The sequence below is a fragment of the Pteropus medius genome, unplaced genomic scaffold (genome assembly GCF_902729225.1).
Source record: "Pteropus medius unplaced genomic scaffold, Ma_sr-lr_union100, whole genome shotgun sequence".
NCBI classification, from domain to species: domain Eukaryota; kingdom Metazoa; phylum Chordata; class Mammalia; order Chiroptera; family Pteropodidae; genus Pteropus; species Pteropus medius.
In genome coordinates, this window is record NW_024344253.1 from 5,546,701 (window position 1) to 5,561,571 (window position 14,871).

The 14,871-nt window shown below is 30.3% G+C and overlaps 1 protein-coding gene across 1 annotated transcript in view; it reads right to left on the reverse strand.

Moving 5' to 3' along the window:
* Positions 1 to 14,871, reverse strand: part of COL11A1 (collagen type XI alpha 1 chain) — a 169,884-nt gene that overhangs the window by 106,435 nt on the left and 48,578 nt on the right. The window contains exons 6-15 of the mRNA XM_039869598.1: positions 14,388 to 14,504; positions 13,688 to 13,780; positions 11,583 to 11,837; positions 10,777 to 10,839; positions 9,262 to 9,303; positions 8,253 to 8,315; positions 7,433 to 7,507; positions 6,292 to 6,375; positions 4,162 to 4,218; positions 1,281 to 1,334 (exon numbers count right to left, since the gene is read on the reverse strand). Of these exons, the coding sequence (XP_039725532.1) occupies positions 1,281 to 1,334; positions 4,162 to 4,218; positions 6,292 to 6,375; positions 7,433 to 7,507; positions 8,253 to 8,315; positions 9,262 to 9,303; positions 10,777 to 10,839; positions 11,583 to 11,837; positions 13,688 to 13,780; positions 14,388 to 14,504 (903 nt within the window). The remainder of the gene's footprint in view (positions 1 to 1,280; positions 1,335 to 4,161; positions 4,219 to 6,291; positions 6,376 to 7,432; positions 7,508 to 8,252; positions 8,316 to 9,261; positions 9,304 to 10,776; positions 10,840 to 11,582; positions 11,838 to 13,687; positions 13,781 to 14,387; positions 14,505 to 14,871) is intronic.

Below are 14,871 nucleotides of genomic sequence, written 5' to 3' on the forward strand. Positions count from 1 at the left end.
AAAAGTTCTTAATCTTTGCAAAAGATTAAATTCTTTGGATTTTCAAGTAGTTATTTTAAATTTTTATGCAATTCTCAGTTAAGTTGCAAATCCTTTCCATTCCATTATGGCAATATTAACCAAGCATGAAAAGAAAGCCACCAACCTCTGAATCACCCAAATATCTTTTTTAATTTTCTTTGAAAATTTTTTTTTTCCACATTTCAAACTAAATTGTGGTGTATCCGTACCAGGAAATACCACTCAGCAACAAAAAGAAACAAACTATTGACGTATTCATCAACTCCGATGAATCTCAAAGGCATTACGCTGAGTGAACGAAGCCAGAATCAAAGGTTACATAATGAATGATTTCATTTATTTGTTATTCTCGAAAAGACAAAACTGCAGCAATGAAGAACACACCAACGGCTGTTGGGAATTAGGGCTGGGGAGAGAACGTGAGGGTAAAGTGGTGACACCAAGAAAACTAGAGGGTTACAGAACTGTTCTCTTCCTGATGATTGTGGTGGGGACTGCAAAGAATATGTAGTGGTGTTAAAATTCAATTGTACCTTATAATATTTTAAAATAAAATTAATTTAAAAAGAGGGAAAAAAATAGTGGTTGGCTACTTGAGAGCTCCTACACTACAGTCTCAATTTATACTTATTGAGCATATCAAGAAACATTTTCATCTAAAAATGAATGCATTTTAAATATATATTGCCTTTTGTTTTTGTTTTCTAGAATAAGTATATTTCACAATATGCATCTATTGAATTGCTTTCTTATTATTAAAGGAAAAGTAATACTTTTAATCAGACACCATATAAATGTAATCTAAGATCTTTTTTTTTTTTAAAATTTCAGCTCAAATGTTCTCAGTTTTTCTGAATTTCTTCAACTTTATAGACAGTTTGAAGTTGGCTTCTTTTAAATATGATAAATATCCTGTCTGAGAGAATATATTAGATTTAGCTCCACAGGAAAAATCCTGGGCTTGAAGCAGAGCCACTGTAAGTATAGCTGTACTAGTTCTACTCTGCTTTATGCTATCTCCAATCAATTTAATATTCCAAAGGCCTAATACCATTAAGCCTTTTCCCATCCTGGTTTATCTTCCTTTAACATTGTTTAAATTAATCAAGTTATTGGCAGTCAACCAGTCACTAGGAATTTTTCAGTGAAAAGAGTTGATATGAGCTTAAAGGTAATGTAAGTAATTTATTTATTAGATACTTCCATTACCAGACCTGATAAAGTAAAAATACAATAAGTGATAGAAATTACTTTTTTACCTGAGGACCAGGATCACCACTCTCACCTTTGGCCCCAGATGAACCAGGCCCCCCCTGGAGAGAAAAAGCGAGGATATAATCATTTAATTTAGCACTTCCTTATCTTTATCCTACCATTGTCACTTGAAATAACTAAACATTATTCAAAATGTACTTCACTAAATTCATATGATTTTATTAATACAATAAAATTGTCAAGTCCTTTGATTTAAAAGCATCTCCTCTCAGACTTTGATTGTATTCCGGTGTGTGAGCTATAGTTAAAAGACTCTATTTTAAACAGAACTACATGGAATACAGTTTCATGAAATCACATGGAAATTTTCTTTAATGTGTGTACCATCAAAGCACTTCTGATGATACACAAGACATTACTTATTATTACACCATGTGGAGTAGTACAGGCAACGCGATTCAGTGAATCAGGTATACTGAATCTATTTGTACAGCAAGGACTTGACAAAATGTTATTCTTTTATTCTCAGACATTTATCAGACACCAAATTCTATAGCAATAAAATGTCAAAAACAGACATGATTGCTATCATTACAAGTGTCCTGAAATAATGTCAAAGCATTTTTTCCCAGATTGATCTGTGTTTTCCTTTAAAAATAAATCCTTATGACAAACACCCTTTACAAACTTTAAAATAATTCAAAAAGTGCAACAAAAGCCTAGCACATTAACTGGAAAAAATATCAAATCATTTTAGAAAGGTGCTGTGAATTTTAAAAATAAATACTACTAGGTCATTCATCCCCCTTAAAAGATTTAGAACATTAAAATTGAACATGGGGATAATACTTACTTCATTCTTTAAAAACATACTTTGTGTGTTTAAAAAGTTTCTGATTTGTTTAAATAAATTCATAATCAATTAAATAGTGCATTAAATCAAATTACAAAAAGAGTAAAATTATGCTGTGAAAATGTTAGATATCTAGAGCCTCCTGGTGGTTCCAAAGTGAAATAACTATTAATGTGACTCCCAAGAAACACAGCAAGTCAATAACACAAATATTCTAATCTTGAAAACTGCAAGAATGATGACCTTCAAACTTCTAATTAAGAATTCTTGCAAGTAAATTTCTTCAAGAGAAAAACTTGGGTTCTACATTAACTCTGGTTATTAATCACTGAATTGAATGCAATTATAGGACAGTCAATTAATTTTTAATTAATTTACTGCATTATATTCTCTGTATATAAATACTACCTATTCAACAGATTATAATTGCTTTCTCCAAACACTTATTCTAAAAATTGTCATGTAATAATTGACAGTAACAGAATAGGGGAAAAAACATTTTCTACTTTTCCTGCATATTTTATAATCTAAACCTCCACTTGTCTATAAAAGCAATTAAAAAAACAATAAAGTAAAGGAATTTTTCATTGGAAGAATGTACATATGTATGTCATAAAATAATGATGTAGACTTTATTTCTTTTTAAAATCTCGATGTATAAAATACTTTTTAGACTCTAGCATTAACAGATATTTGAAAGTCTGTAACAATTTTGTTTAGAGAAAAGGAATGATAGTAATAAAAATGGTGAAAAGAAGCAATATAATTTATTTTCTCTCAATACTTACCTCTAATATTTAAGAAAGCTAATACTTTCCATAACAATGACTTTGATATAATATTGAGAATGTGTATATGGTTGTTAATGTTTTCTCTTTGCCAAAATGGTGTGAATGACTGACCCTTAATTGTTGTTTGGTGAAAACAGGAAATGCTAATTTTATATGCTTTCATTGGTTCTACTCATCACTGCCCTCACCCTCTACACACCCACTGGGCTTGTGTTTGTCAGAAGGATAAATAGGAAAATTCTCTTGAAAAAATACAGTATTAGAGATTCTACAGTAATGTTTTTAGATTAGATAATACATGTCAATGTTTCCCAAACATTCGTGACCAAAAGAATTAGCCTGGTGAACTCATTAAAAGTATGATTTGCCAGTTCCTACTCTGAACATGCATTATCAGAGTCTCAAGTTCAGGGCCCCAGGAACTTTTACTTCTATTAAAATATACAGGTAATTTTTCTGCCCCTAAATTTGTAAAGCACTAGCATACTTTCCTTAGTCAGGTAAATTTGAGTTATCACTAGCAATTAAATATTAACCCTATTTCTTCCTTTGTTAAGTGACATGGGATCTTCCATGTTTCATTTTATATTTTGCAAGGCAGAACAGTAAAATACATGACAAAACTTGATAATGTACTTAGAATGTTATCAGAATAGGGGAAAAAACATTTTCTACTTTTCTACTTTTTTTTCTAATTTGAATTCTATGAAACATATTGCCAGAATATATGTTCCACATAAGCTCATATGATTGAATTTCAAGACTGAATTACATAAAGACAAATTTATGTACAATTTTATAACAAGTTCTTGAATAAAATACATATTTCTCATCCTAATATGAGTAAAACATTAGTTAGAAGACTACCTGATTCAAATTTGAATAACATATTTTGCTATAAGTGTCTACTAAGTAAATGAAATATAAGATTTTAATGTTTGGAGTAATGATTTCTATAACTACCATTATTTTAATAAAGCATATTGAAAGCATATAAAGTCATATGAAAACACAGTAGAAACACTTTTTTTACCAAAACAAATACTTATAATAGAAATTATTTATTCCATTAATTGTAAAATCGATGAGAAGCTCTGTTGGGATCCTACAAAATTTACTGAGAACTAAATTGAAATAGAGTTTTTAAATGGAAACAAAAGCATAGGTAGGTAAATGCACCCTAGTTTCATCAGCCAGAGAATCGAACAATGCTTGGCCAAAGTTATACAAGGAACTGCTATTATAGGAATTTAAACATACGTTATCTTTTTGGTAACCTACCACAGGACCTGGTCTTCCTGTTAGACCCATTGGGCCAGGCGGACCTCTCAGAGCAATCTAGAAAATAAAACATATCAAACTCAGTAATGCTCTACTGGAGTAGCATATTAAACCACAATATTCATTTGTACAGGCTACCTTAAGTAACAGATAATCCAAACAGGTATAATATCTACATGCTAGAAAAAGTGCCTGATTACTGAAGAATTATGTTTCTAGAATGATCAATGATCTAAATAAGTATCAGATTTTTTTTAAAACTCTTGTAACATATATAATCTCGTACTATATATAATTATGATTTATTCAATAACAAAAGCTAAAATAAATTTTAGAATAATAAATCTAATATATGATTTTTTTCTACTCTGAAGTGTATTTCAGAATAATATATAGATCTCTCTTAAATATATAGGTGCAATTCTCATTGAAAACACATTTAGTGGTGAATAATTGGAAGTGCTTTAAATAAAAATTTTCTAGTAATATTTTAGAAAAAAAAAGATGACAAAGCCAGATAGCAAAAAGCAAAACTGATCAGAGTTACGACAGTACAGTTCTTTTGATAAATCTCAAATTTAATGTTCTATAGAAAAATACATTTATTTTGTGTATCATAGGCATAGATTGGTTACATGCACTATCGATATTTGAATATTAGAAATGTAAAATTGACATACTTAAAAAGCTGGAACAAGTAGAATTCAAAGGGTAAATATTTGACAGATGTCAAATTAGTATAGTGTGCTATTTTTGAATATTAGTGATTCCGAAGATGGGTACTTAGATTTTTGAAACAGGTATCAAAAATAATACTATAATAGAAATATGTAAAATTATATTAGAAAAATGCACAAGATAAAAACAGCAGGATATCCAAAGTTCCACTACTGATTCACCATGAGATTTTTGACAATATACTTCTTAATTCTTGAGATTAAATATCTGAAAAATTGGAATTATAATGCTTGCTATCTATTTCCAAATAGATTAAACGACTAACAAAATGAGGAATTCAATGCCCTCATAAAAGTTTTAAGCTTAAATAATTACCTTAAATTTGTTCAAAGTTATAATCGAACAAGTAATAATATATAAGATAAATTCTAAGAATCATTAGTAAATTATTTTAAGTATTTTTAGATTTGTATATGCCAAGGTTTAGTAAACAAATATTTAAATATTTAAATATTTCATTGTCTTTATACATGAGGTACCAAATAATGGCATCTGTCCAGATTAATACTTAATAAACATATAAACGAATATCGATAGTGAATTTAAATTTCATTTATATTTTCAGATATTTTTATACACTAATAAATCCATGATGATGAATAAAAAGTTATCACAGACATGATTTACATCATTTAGAAAGTAGGTAGGTACACATAACTATGTCAATGGTAAGTCCTTTATTTCCTTTTTCCTTAAAAAAATTAAACTATGAATAAAAGTATTATGTGAGTTTCAACTCTTTATTGGTCTCTTCTTTTGATTTCCTTATGTACATTTTAACAATAAATCTCATTAAAAATAAATATACTTATATGTTTTAAAAGTATACAGACAGTGAAAGCTTTCAACTGACAAAGAATTATAAACAATGATTTTGGAAAAATAGTACAGATTACAATGATTAGAACTTAGAATATATATTTGAAGTTTTCTTTCCTATACAAAAATTCCTAAGAAACTTGATTTTTCTGGATTATTTGGGATATCCTAAATAATCCAAAATATTAGGTGGAAAAAATTACTTTGACGTTATTCTCTTTATTAATTAATCATTCATTGACTGATGCCTTACTAGAGAAAAACTAGATGTAAAAGAGAGTGTTAGGTATAAGTCCATCAGAACTCTGAAAATAATTTAGAAAATGTGTGTGTTATGGTTTGTGTATTATTACCAGAATTATATGTGGAAATATGGCAAGAGTCAGTCATTTAACTTTAATATTCAATTAAAGAAAATAATTCTATAGATAACTAGATATAATCTTAGCCTTTTTTTTCATCTAAATTCAATATACTATTCAGAATTAAGTATTTGTTCATAATAGTAGCTCCCTCCAGATGGCGTGTGCACACAATTTAACATAGGCTCCAGTTCCTGGAATTCTCTCTTACCCGAGCCTGCTGGAGAATCGCTTGGGCCTGAGCTTCCTGAGCAGAGACGGTTGGTCCTTTGGAACCATCACCACCATAACGAAACTAAGGAAAAGTAACATAAAGAAACGCAACATTAGCCTTTGTCAAATAGCTGCCTTAATTATTAGATAATTATTAGATAACACTTACTTAAAAGGGTGAGATTTTACAAAAGTCCATGGTAACTCCATCATGACGCATGATACCCAGATTTTTTTTTTAATTCTCTTTCTGCCCATTATGAAAGTTCTCTGGACCATGTTTTACCATTTGTAGAAGAGACTAGAGATTCCTTTCTGATTTTAAATTCCACAACTTCTGAAAACTCTATAATAAGTCATCATGCATTTTTTATTTACACATATAATGCCCACTTTAATCATTTATTTGTAAAAATTCCAAATGTACCAAGTTCAGTGGTAGTTATATATTATTCCTATTTTGTTGAGCAAAACTTTTAGAATTTATATGAACACAGAGGAAATCCTTGAAATATTTTCATTTTGTTTACCTTTTCTTAAATAATTACACCAAAAAAACCGATCCTCTATATTCCTCCATAAAATTCTATAGTTTTTTTTTAATTTTAACTCAAAACGCAGCATGTCAATTGCTCACTCAACATAATTATTGCTTGAAATGTTATTACAATTATATAAATAAATCTTATTTTTTCCCCAGAGAACTTTAAAAAGAAACTATGGTAAAGCAAATAATTTTAGCAATGAATAATGACACTGTAGATATATCTTTTTAAAAAAAGTATTAAATATTGTCTATATGGTGATAAATAGTATATTAAAATTATGTTAACAAATGAAATGCATGTTAATTATATGGCTCAGAATAAAGTACATGACTGGAAATATTAACAAAAACTCTAAATTTTGTTGTCAAAAGTATAATCAAATAATAAAACCTTGGTTCTAAAGGAAAGATTGATATTTAGCAAAATTTTATTTTAGGAAAATTTCTCCTAATTTCCAAAGGCTGCTTGATTTCAAGTATCTCTACTGCATACAATGGTTTTTAGTTAATTGCTCGTAATACAGTTCAACAATATTTTTCAGCAATAAGATGACAAAATATCAAGTCATCTTTATGACAGTAAAAAACTTACTGGTAACATTAACATGGTACCAGGAGGACCAGGTAGACCATCAGCCCCTGGTAAGCCAGGACGTCCTGGGGGACCCTAGAAAGTAAATAAAATCATCAAAATCAATAAATAATCAAATTTATTAGGAATTGAATAACTTTTAATACATCTATATTATCTAATTTGCATTTGTCCTCACCTCTTTAGTTAATCTTCTTTTAGTAAGTATACCTAGGAAGGGTTGTAGTTCATTGCACTAGTTTTACATTATTTTAATAATCCAAACAGTTATTGGCTACACAAGGATGGGCAAAAAAGGTAAAGGGATTTTATAAGAAAGTCTTAGAGAGACTTAACACAAAGGGTCTGTTTCATCATGTGACCCAAGTTGTGATCCTCAAATTAGAATTTAGGCTTATTAACTCATCCTATCAGCATCCAATTAAATACCCATAGGGTCTGTTTCATCATGTGACCCAAGTTGTGATCCTCAAATTAGAATTTAGGCTTATTAACTCATTCTATCAGCATCCAATTAAATACTCTGGAAAACATCTGAATTCAAACTGAAGAACTGAATCTAAAGTAATAGATTCATAGCAACATGAAAATCAACTAAAAATAAAATTGTATTTTTTTTTACTAATTATCACATAGGTAAAATGCACATATTTTACCTTTTAAAACTATAGAAGAAAAGTTAACCAAAATGTTTCACAACATAGAATTTACAGACTCTCCCCACCCTTAGTGAGAAGGATAACATGTTAACCTTGTAGAATATATTTTAATTTTTTAATATAGGTTACATTCTTTTGTCAGGAGGAGTACCTTCACTTACCCTCTCTCCAGGGTCACCAGGGGGTCCAGAGGGGCCTTGTAGACCTGGAGGACCCATAAGACCCTACAGAGAAATAAACCGTTATCTGAGTCAAATTCCTGATCTCATTAGTATTCAGGCAAATTCAAATCAAAGCGGAGCTCATTTATATTTCATAAATAAATAGCTGACTCTCAAACAAGTGCCCTATTTATCTTCCTATGAAAAGGCAACATATAGGGACCACTTTGTAGTTATCTCAACTCTTTCTCTATGAAGCTGCTCTCAGAGGGGAGGCCAACATTCCAAGGAAAAACAGGAAAGAAGAACTCCCCAATGTAAAGTCCCTGAGGAAGAGGCTGCTTCTCAACTCTTAACTGAAAAATGGAAGACTCATTTGATTAGAGAGCAAAGTTGAAATGTAGAAATCATTTAGCTTAGAGGCATTTTTACATTTTCTTTTGAGGGTAAAAGTATTTAAAGGCATCAGTATCAACATACTTATTTCAGACGACAAGACTTTAATTAATTCCACAAAAGATAGAGGATTCCTCACAAAGCCAGATTAGTACAACTACCTGAGAATAAAGCCATACTGAGTGACATCAGACTTACTAGGAAAGGACAATGGAACCGATAATCACTCTATTCAGTAGTACAGATAAGACAGCTACAGTCTACTTAGAATTCTTAGCTCCATTCACTGAGATACATCTATATCTGGTTACTAAAAATAAGGATTTTTTGTTTTTTTACTTTTATAACTTTCAAATAGAAAGTTGAAAATGAGGTTAGAAGATGGAGATGTATTAAAGCAACAAAGATATTTAAAACAAAATTTAATTCCACTGCTCTCAAAAGAATATCATCCGGATAGCCAAATCAAAAAGCAGTTCAAGCCACCAGGTCCTCTGAATACATATTTGCCTCTATAATTCAATACATAAGTTGGTGTAGAATGTATCAATTCAAAAACATAATAGAAATCTTATATCTGATTATAAAGAAAAATCTTAAAACGTTTACATACCGCAGGTCCTGCCGGCCCTGGTGGTCCTTCAATAAGCATACCCTGTAATAATAGAAAGATGAGGAATCGTTACTAGGGACATGTAACCCCTAACCTCTTATCTAAGTAGCTCTAAGAAAGCACCATGTCATCACATTTTAAAAAGGAAATTCTCCATTCCTATGACGAAACCAATTACAAACATTTTTGGATGAGGAAGGGAGAAAATTCAAAATTATAGAAGACACAGTCCCTGTCCTCAGAGAATTTGTGAACTAATTGTCAAAGAAATAAATATTCAGATAAGTAATATTACAAGGAGAATATGCTAAGCTCTCCCAAGAAAGGCAAAATAGACATTGAACCAAGTTTTCCCTAGCGCCCAGAATAATGCTGGCCATGAAGCAGGAATTTAATAAATGTTGGCAGCGTGGATGAAAGAATAGAAGTGGCATCTAAGCACTTTAATTCAGAAAAGGGGTGAAAAGTCCATATGACAGAATTGGGGATAAAGATGAGATAAGCTCTTAAGTAGAGAAGAGAATATAGTACTACTTCAGGATAAGAACCAGTTCTAAAATGTTTATGATTCTGCTGCTGAAAACTGTTTTATCATTTAAAAATTTGGTTGCAAATTTTCAAAACAAAGGCATTTCATATTGAAAATATATATTTAAAGCTTTTGATGAGTACATTGGCATGCTTTCTTAGATTTTGTAGTAATGGAGAAGATAACCAACAATGCCCTTATAGGAGTTCCTTGTTAATTCTTACCTCCCCTCCCCTTTTAAAAAAATTTTTATGTCTTTGTAATTTCTGAAATGATTTTCATGACTTTGAAGCAAATGGTTAAATGTACTACTTTAGTTCCAATGCAATGGTTTTTCCACGTTGCTCATTAGAGAGAACAATAGTAAAGCTGTTTCCAGGAAAAATTTGCTTCTTACCAGTATCTTAAGGGGTAAGAACATTTATTTAAAATTTAAAAATCACTTTAGGAATGATTCGAAGCTCTTTAAATAGAGGATAGGGAAATGACTTTTAAAATAATATTTTTATATTATTACTTGATACTTACTATTTGGCTGTGACACAAATAAGTATGTATGTAAAATAAAATATTTCTAATAATGTCAAATCATAGAAATGAGAAAAAAATGACTGGACTGGAAACAAGAGCTCAAGTCTGGTTGTATCTCAACCACTAAACACTTATATCAGGAAAGTTACTTAAACCCTTTAAATCTCAGGTTCTTTAGTTGTAAATGAGAGAAATAGACTAGACAAATTTCAGCACATGCTAATTCCAGAATTTTATATCTCCATATTTTGGGGGTTATTGAAATTCCACTTGCCCTAGTAACTCACTTATTTGTGAGTTACCAACTCACTTATTTGTGACAAATTATAAACATTTGGACATCAGAATTTTTCATGGTAAAAATGAGCATACATAATAATTTAGAGTGATGATGGCTCATAATATAAATTAAATAACTGTGCCAACCTTTACAACGTATTCACACCAGTACTTACAGGTTCAACTACTGCTGGTTCTCCTTTTTGTCCTTTTTCTCCATATGCACCATGGCCATTTATCTGTTGAGTGAAAAATTCAAGTAGCCTGTCTTTAAGTAAATAATACCATTTAAGCATATTTTTTAATGAGGAAGTTCATCATCTAAGTGCATTTAAAACAACCAATTAAAATATTTTTTAAATAGAAACCTATTACAGGTTTAAATGCTGAAAATAAAAAAAGGAAAACATAACAAACATTAATACTGAATGAGATTGAACAATTGCTTCGTAAAGATATATTAAAGAAAAATCAAGACATCTGTGGACCTCGATTATTATTCCAAGGCATTAAGCAAAAAACTGTCACCAAGTTAAATTTAATAAAATAGAGGAGGGGAGTAGGGAGTGGTGATATGGGTGAAGGCAGGCAAAGGTTAAAATAATAATAATAAATACATTATTTATTATATTTGCTGAGCATCACCAAAAAATACTTGTTATAAAATAAATCTAAAAATCAGAATTAGATTTACCACAAGAATAGTAATGACTATATTTTAAATCATATCAATAACAAGAAAATTTGAGTGCAATTTTTTTCAAGATCACACTTTCAAATGAAGACTTCAGTAGCGTGCCTGGAAATGCAACTGCTGAAATCTCCATGAAGAAGAATCTATGAAGGTGCCCTAGTTGTGATAAGTATTTATAAATTTTATAAGAACACAACCCATATTTTAAACAAGAAAAGACATCAAGATGAATATAAAAATCCTGCGAAATTAAGACACACAATAACACAGAGCGTAATACTGACTTACGCTTGTTTCTGTGATATCTGTTTCTGCTGGAACACCTGGACCAAATTCTTCATTAGTAGGGCTTGTTTGTTTATCTTCATATTCTTTATATTCATAAAAATCATATTCTCCTAAATCTCCATCTACCAGAAGATCAGAGTCCCTGCCGTCTATTTCTTTGTTTTCATATAGTGTATCCTCGGAATTTTTCCTCTGGGAATCATAATCCTCTCCAGTTAGATATTCTTCAGTAAATACTTCTTCAACTGGATTTGGCTATTAAATTAAGTTGCAAGGAATTGGAGAACATGAAGTTTACTGTTAGTAAAGCAAGGTAAGCATTTGCAATTACAGTTTGATGGAATGTGATGGGAAGCAATTTGAATGCTACTCAAGCAAGTCTGAAGCCCAGGAAAGATAGCCTTTCAGAATCATTGAAAGAAATAGTTTTGTACATTGATATGTACAAGAGTATATTGCTTTCAAAACACTTTTCCCAATAAACCGCAAATATTCACATGGATTCAACATGTGTATTTGCTTTTCCATTGAAAAAAACTTGTTAGTCAATTTGAGATTTATTTTATAGTTTAAGATTTGAATAATAAAATATGCATATAGTTAAAGCTTTGCTTAATTTCCAAACCTCATAATATCATTATGAAATCCAATTGCTACCAGAAAAGCCATGTAACTTTGACTCTCAATCCCAAAAATAACATATTAGTGCCAACATTGAGATTTATCATTGCAATATTTACACAGAGTATCTGGCATTTAGGGAAGTATTTTATATACCACTAAAGAGTTCTTTAAAGCAAATAAAATATAAATCATAGTTCTCAAAATTTAAGACAATAAAATAAAATATATCACTGTACAAGCTTATAAAGAATAGAGAATAAATATTCACCAAAAAGTGAAAATTATGTCAATAACACTCCCTCTGAGATACAGAAAAACAGAGTATAATTTTCTTTTTCTCATAAATCCTATTAATAATATAAATCTGAATCATATTTATTATGCAATTATTTGCTATATTATATTTTGATGAGGTTGAAATTAAATAATTTATTTTGCTACTTTTTCAATTTCATTTTTAAGTAGCTTGTTTTCTATGACATAGTGAATCTAAATGATAAAGTACTATTGAATAAGTAAATAGTATTATACAAAATCATGTGAATAAAATTGTGGTTAAATAATTAGCTCATAGCTCTGAACTAAAAAGCTAGATGAATTTAGGGACATAAATTAACATGTTGAATTAAGATACCCATTTTTGGAAAATGATTAATTTGGAGTGGATAAAACTTAAAATCTGTTCTCACACTAAAATGTAATTATTCTAGATTTCTTATTTGCATGGAAGGTGCAACTGAGTTCATTTGCCTATTGAGACACATGTTATATAAATTTTCTAATAACTAAATGCTCAGGTATTCTTCATACCAGGTATGACAGGAATTTAACAAAGTTAACTGAATTGTATACTCGTTTTTTCATGATCAGAATATATGTATAATATGAAATTCAGGAAGATTTATACCTATGAGTAATTAAACGTTTTCAGAGAAAAGAATAGAAAGGGTTAAGCTATATTATTTTAACTATAATTAACATAACACTCCAAGCAAGTGTGAATATGTAAATAGTTATTAAAATCTACTAATATTGCATTTTCTCAGAATGTTTGTTGTCATAAAAATGCATGATTATTGGTCAAGATGGAATAAACTGTAATTGTATCTTTTGATGATACAATTTTCACTTTAGAGGAGTCTCTTCCTCACAGAGGATCATGTTGTGAATACCCTGCATCACAACATGTTAAGAAGCTTGCTCAATCCCAGAACGATCCAGAAAATGACAGCAGCCAATTCAGTTTAATCAATGTAACATTTGCATGAAGCAAAGAGTCATGCAAAACATGAATTGACACTGATTTCAAAAGAATTGTTTTTAGTAACAGTGAACCAATACTATTGTTTCTCCTATCTCGGTAAATGAATAAAAGTATCAAACTTTCAGAGGTTACAGATTCTTTCAGAGTGAGGTATATCAAGAAATATTACACATTTAAAAATGTCAGGCTGTGATTTAATACTACCCGTGAACATTACCTCATTCGTTCCAGATACACGCCTGGGAGCTTCTGTCTGGTAACTTTCCACTGTTCCGTAGTTGTATTCTTGAAAATCATCAACAATATTTGCCTAATAATAAATTCAAAAGAAAAGTAATTAGTAAAAAGGTAAGGTAATCCCAAACTTTGGTAAATCATGATTTAACTGGGTTATTGTATTAGCCAAATGAGGATTTATCTAATTGGATTGGGACAATGACTCATCATCAGAGATCTTCCAGCTTATCTGGGAGAGATCTTGATTGCTTTTTCTTTGCTACCTGTACCCCTAGTTTGGATTTTGCCGTTGCTTGATAACTTTTCTTCTTCTTGGATGCAAATTTTTCAGATTTAAGGGGTGTAAACTTTTTGGACTTTTCCTTTGAGTTAGTGGCCACTGTCCTCATCTTCTTTTTGAAATTGGATTTCTTTTTCTGTAAAATGTGGTGAAAGATGGAATGGAACACATAAATAAAGTGAAAAGGGAAATAAAGAGCACGAGTGCAAGGAAGAAGAAGCAAAGCAAAATGAGCATCATTCCTTCAGGACAGCTACTGTCAAATAAAAATCACAGTTATTGCTCCACGGAAATCAGATGAATGAAAGGATTATGATAAGTCTGAAGAACAGCGGACATAAGGAACCACAGGATGACGAACGGCAGGACACCATATACAAAGGTGCTACTTTGTTTTTACCTCCGTTTGTGCTATGGTCTCCTCAGCTACAGTAGGTCTCTCTGTTACACTTTCAGCCTCTTTATATTCTGCTTCCCCATACTCATAGTCATATTCCATTAAATCCTCAGGTGCATACTACATTACAAGGGAAAAAATATCAAGCAATTTTGTTAGTTGAAGGTAATATTATTAATAAAGTAGGAATCCTCTTAACTTTTACTTAGAGTAAAAAGTTAAGAAACAAGGATATACTGTTATTTAAATGTTATTTTGTATTCATAGAAGTATTATACTGTCTTATTCAGAGTATAATAACACAGGAATGACAAAGCAGGTTTCTGAGTGCATAATAGTAAAGATGGTGAGGAAATTAAGTGTGAATATTAATTTAAATTTTTAATTATTGAATATTAATTCAAAGCAATTATGTATTTGGACATAGCTGCTAAATATTCATGTTAATTTTGGTTTGTAAAAATTATTACACAAGGCTTCTTTATAA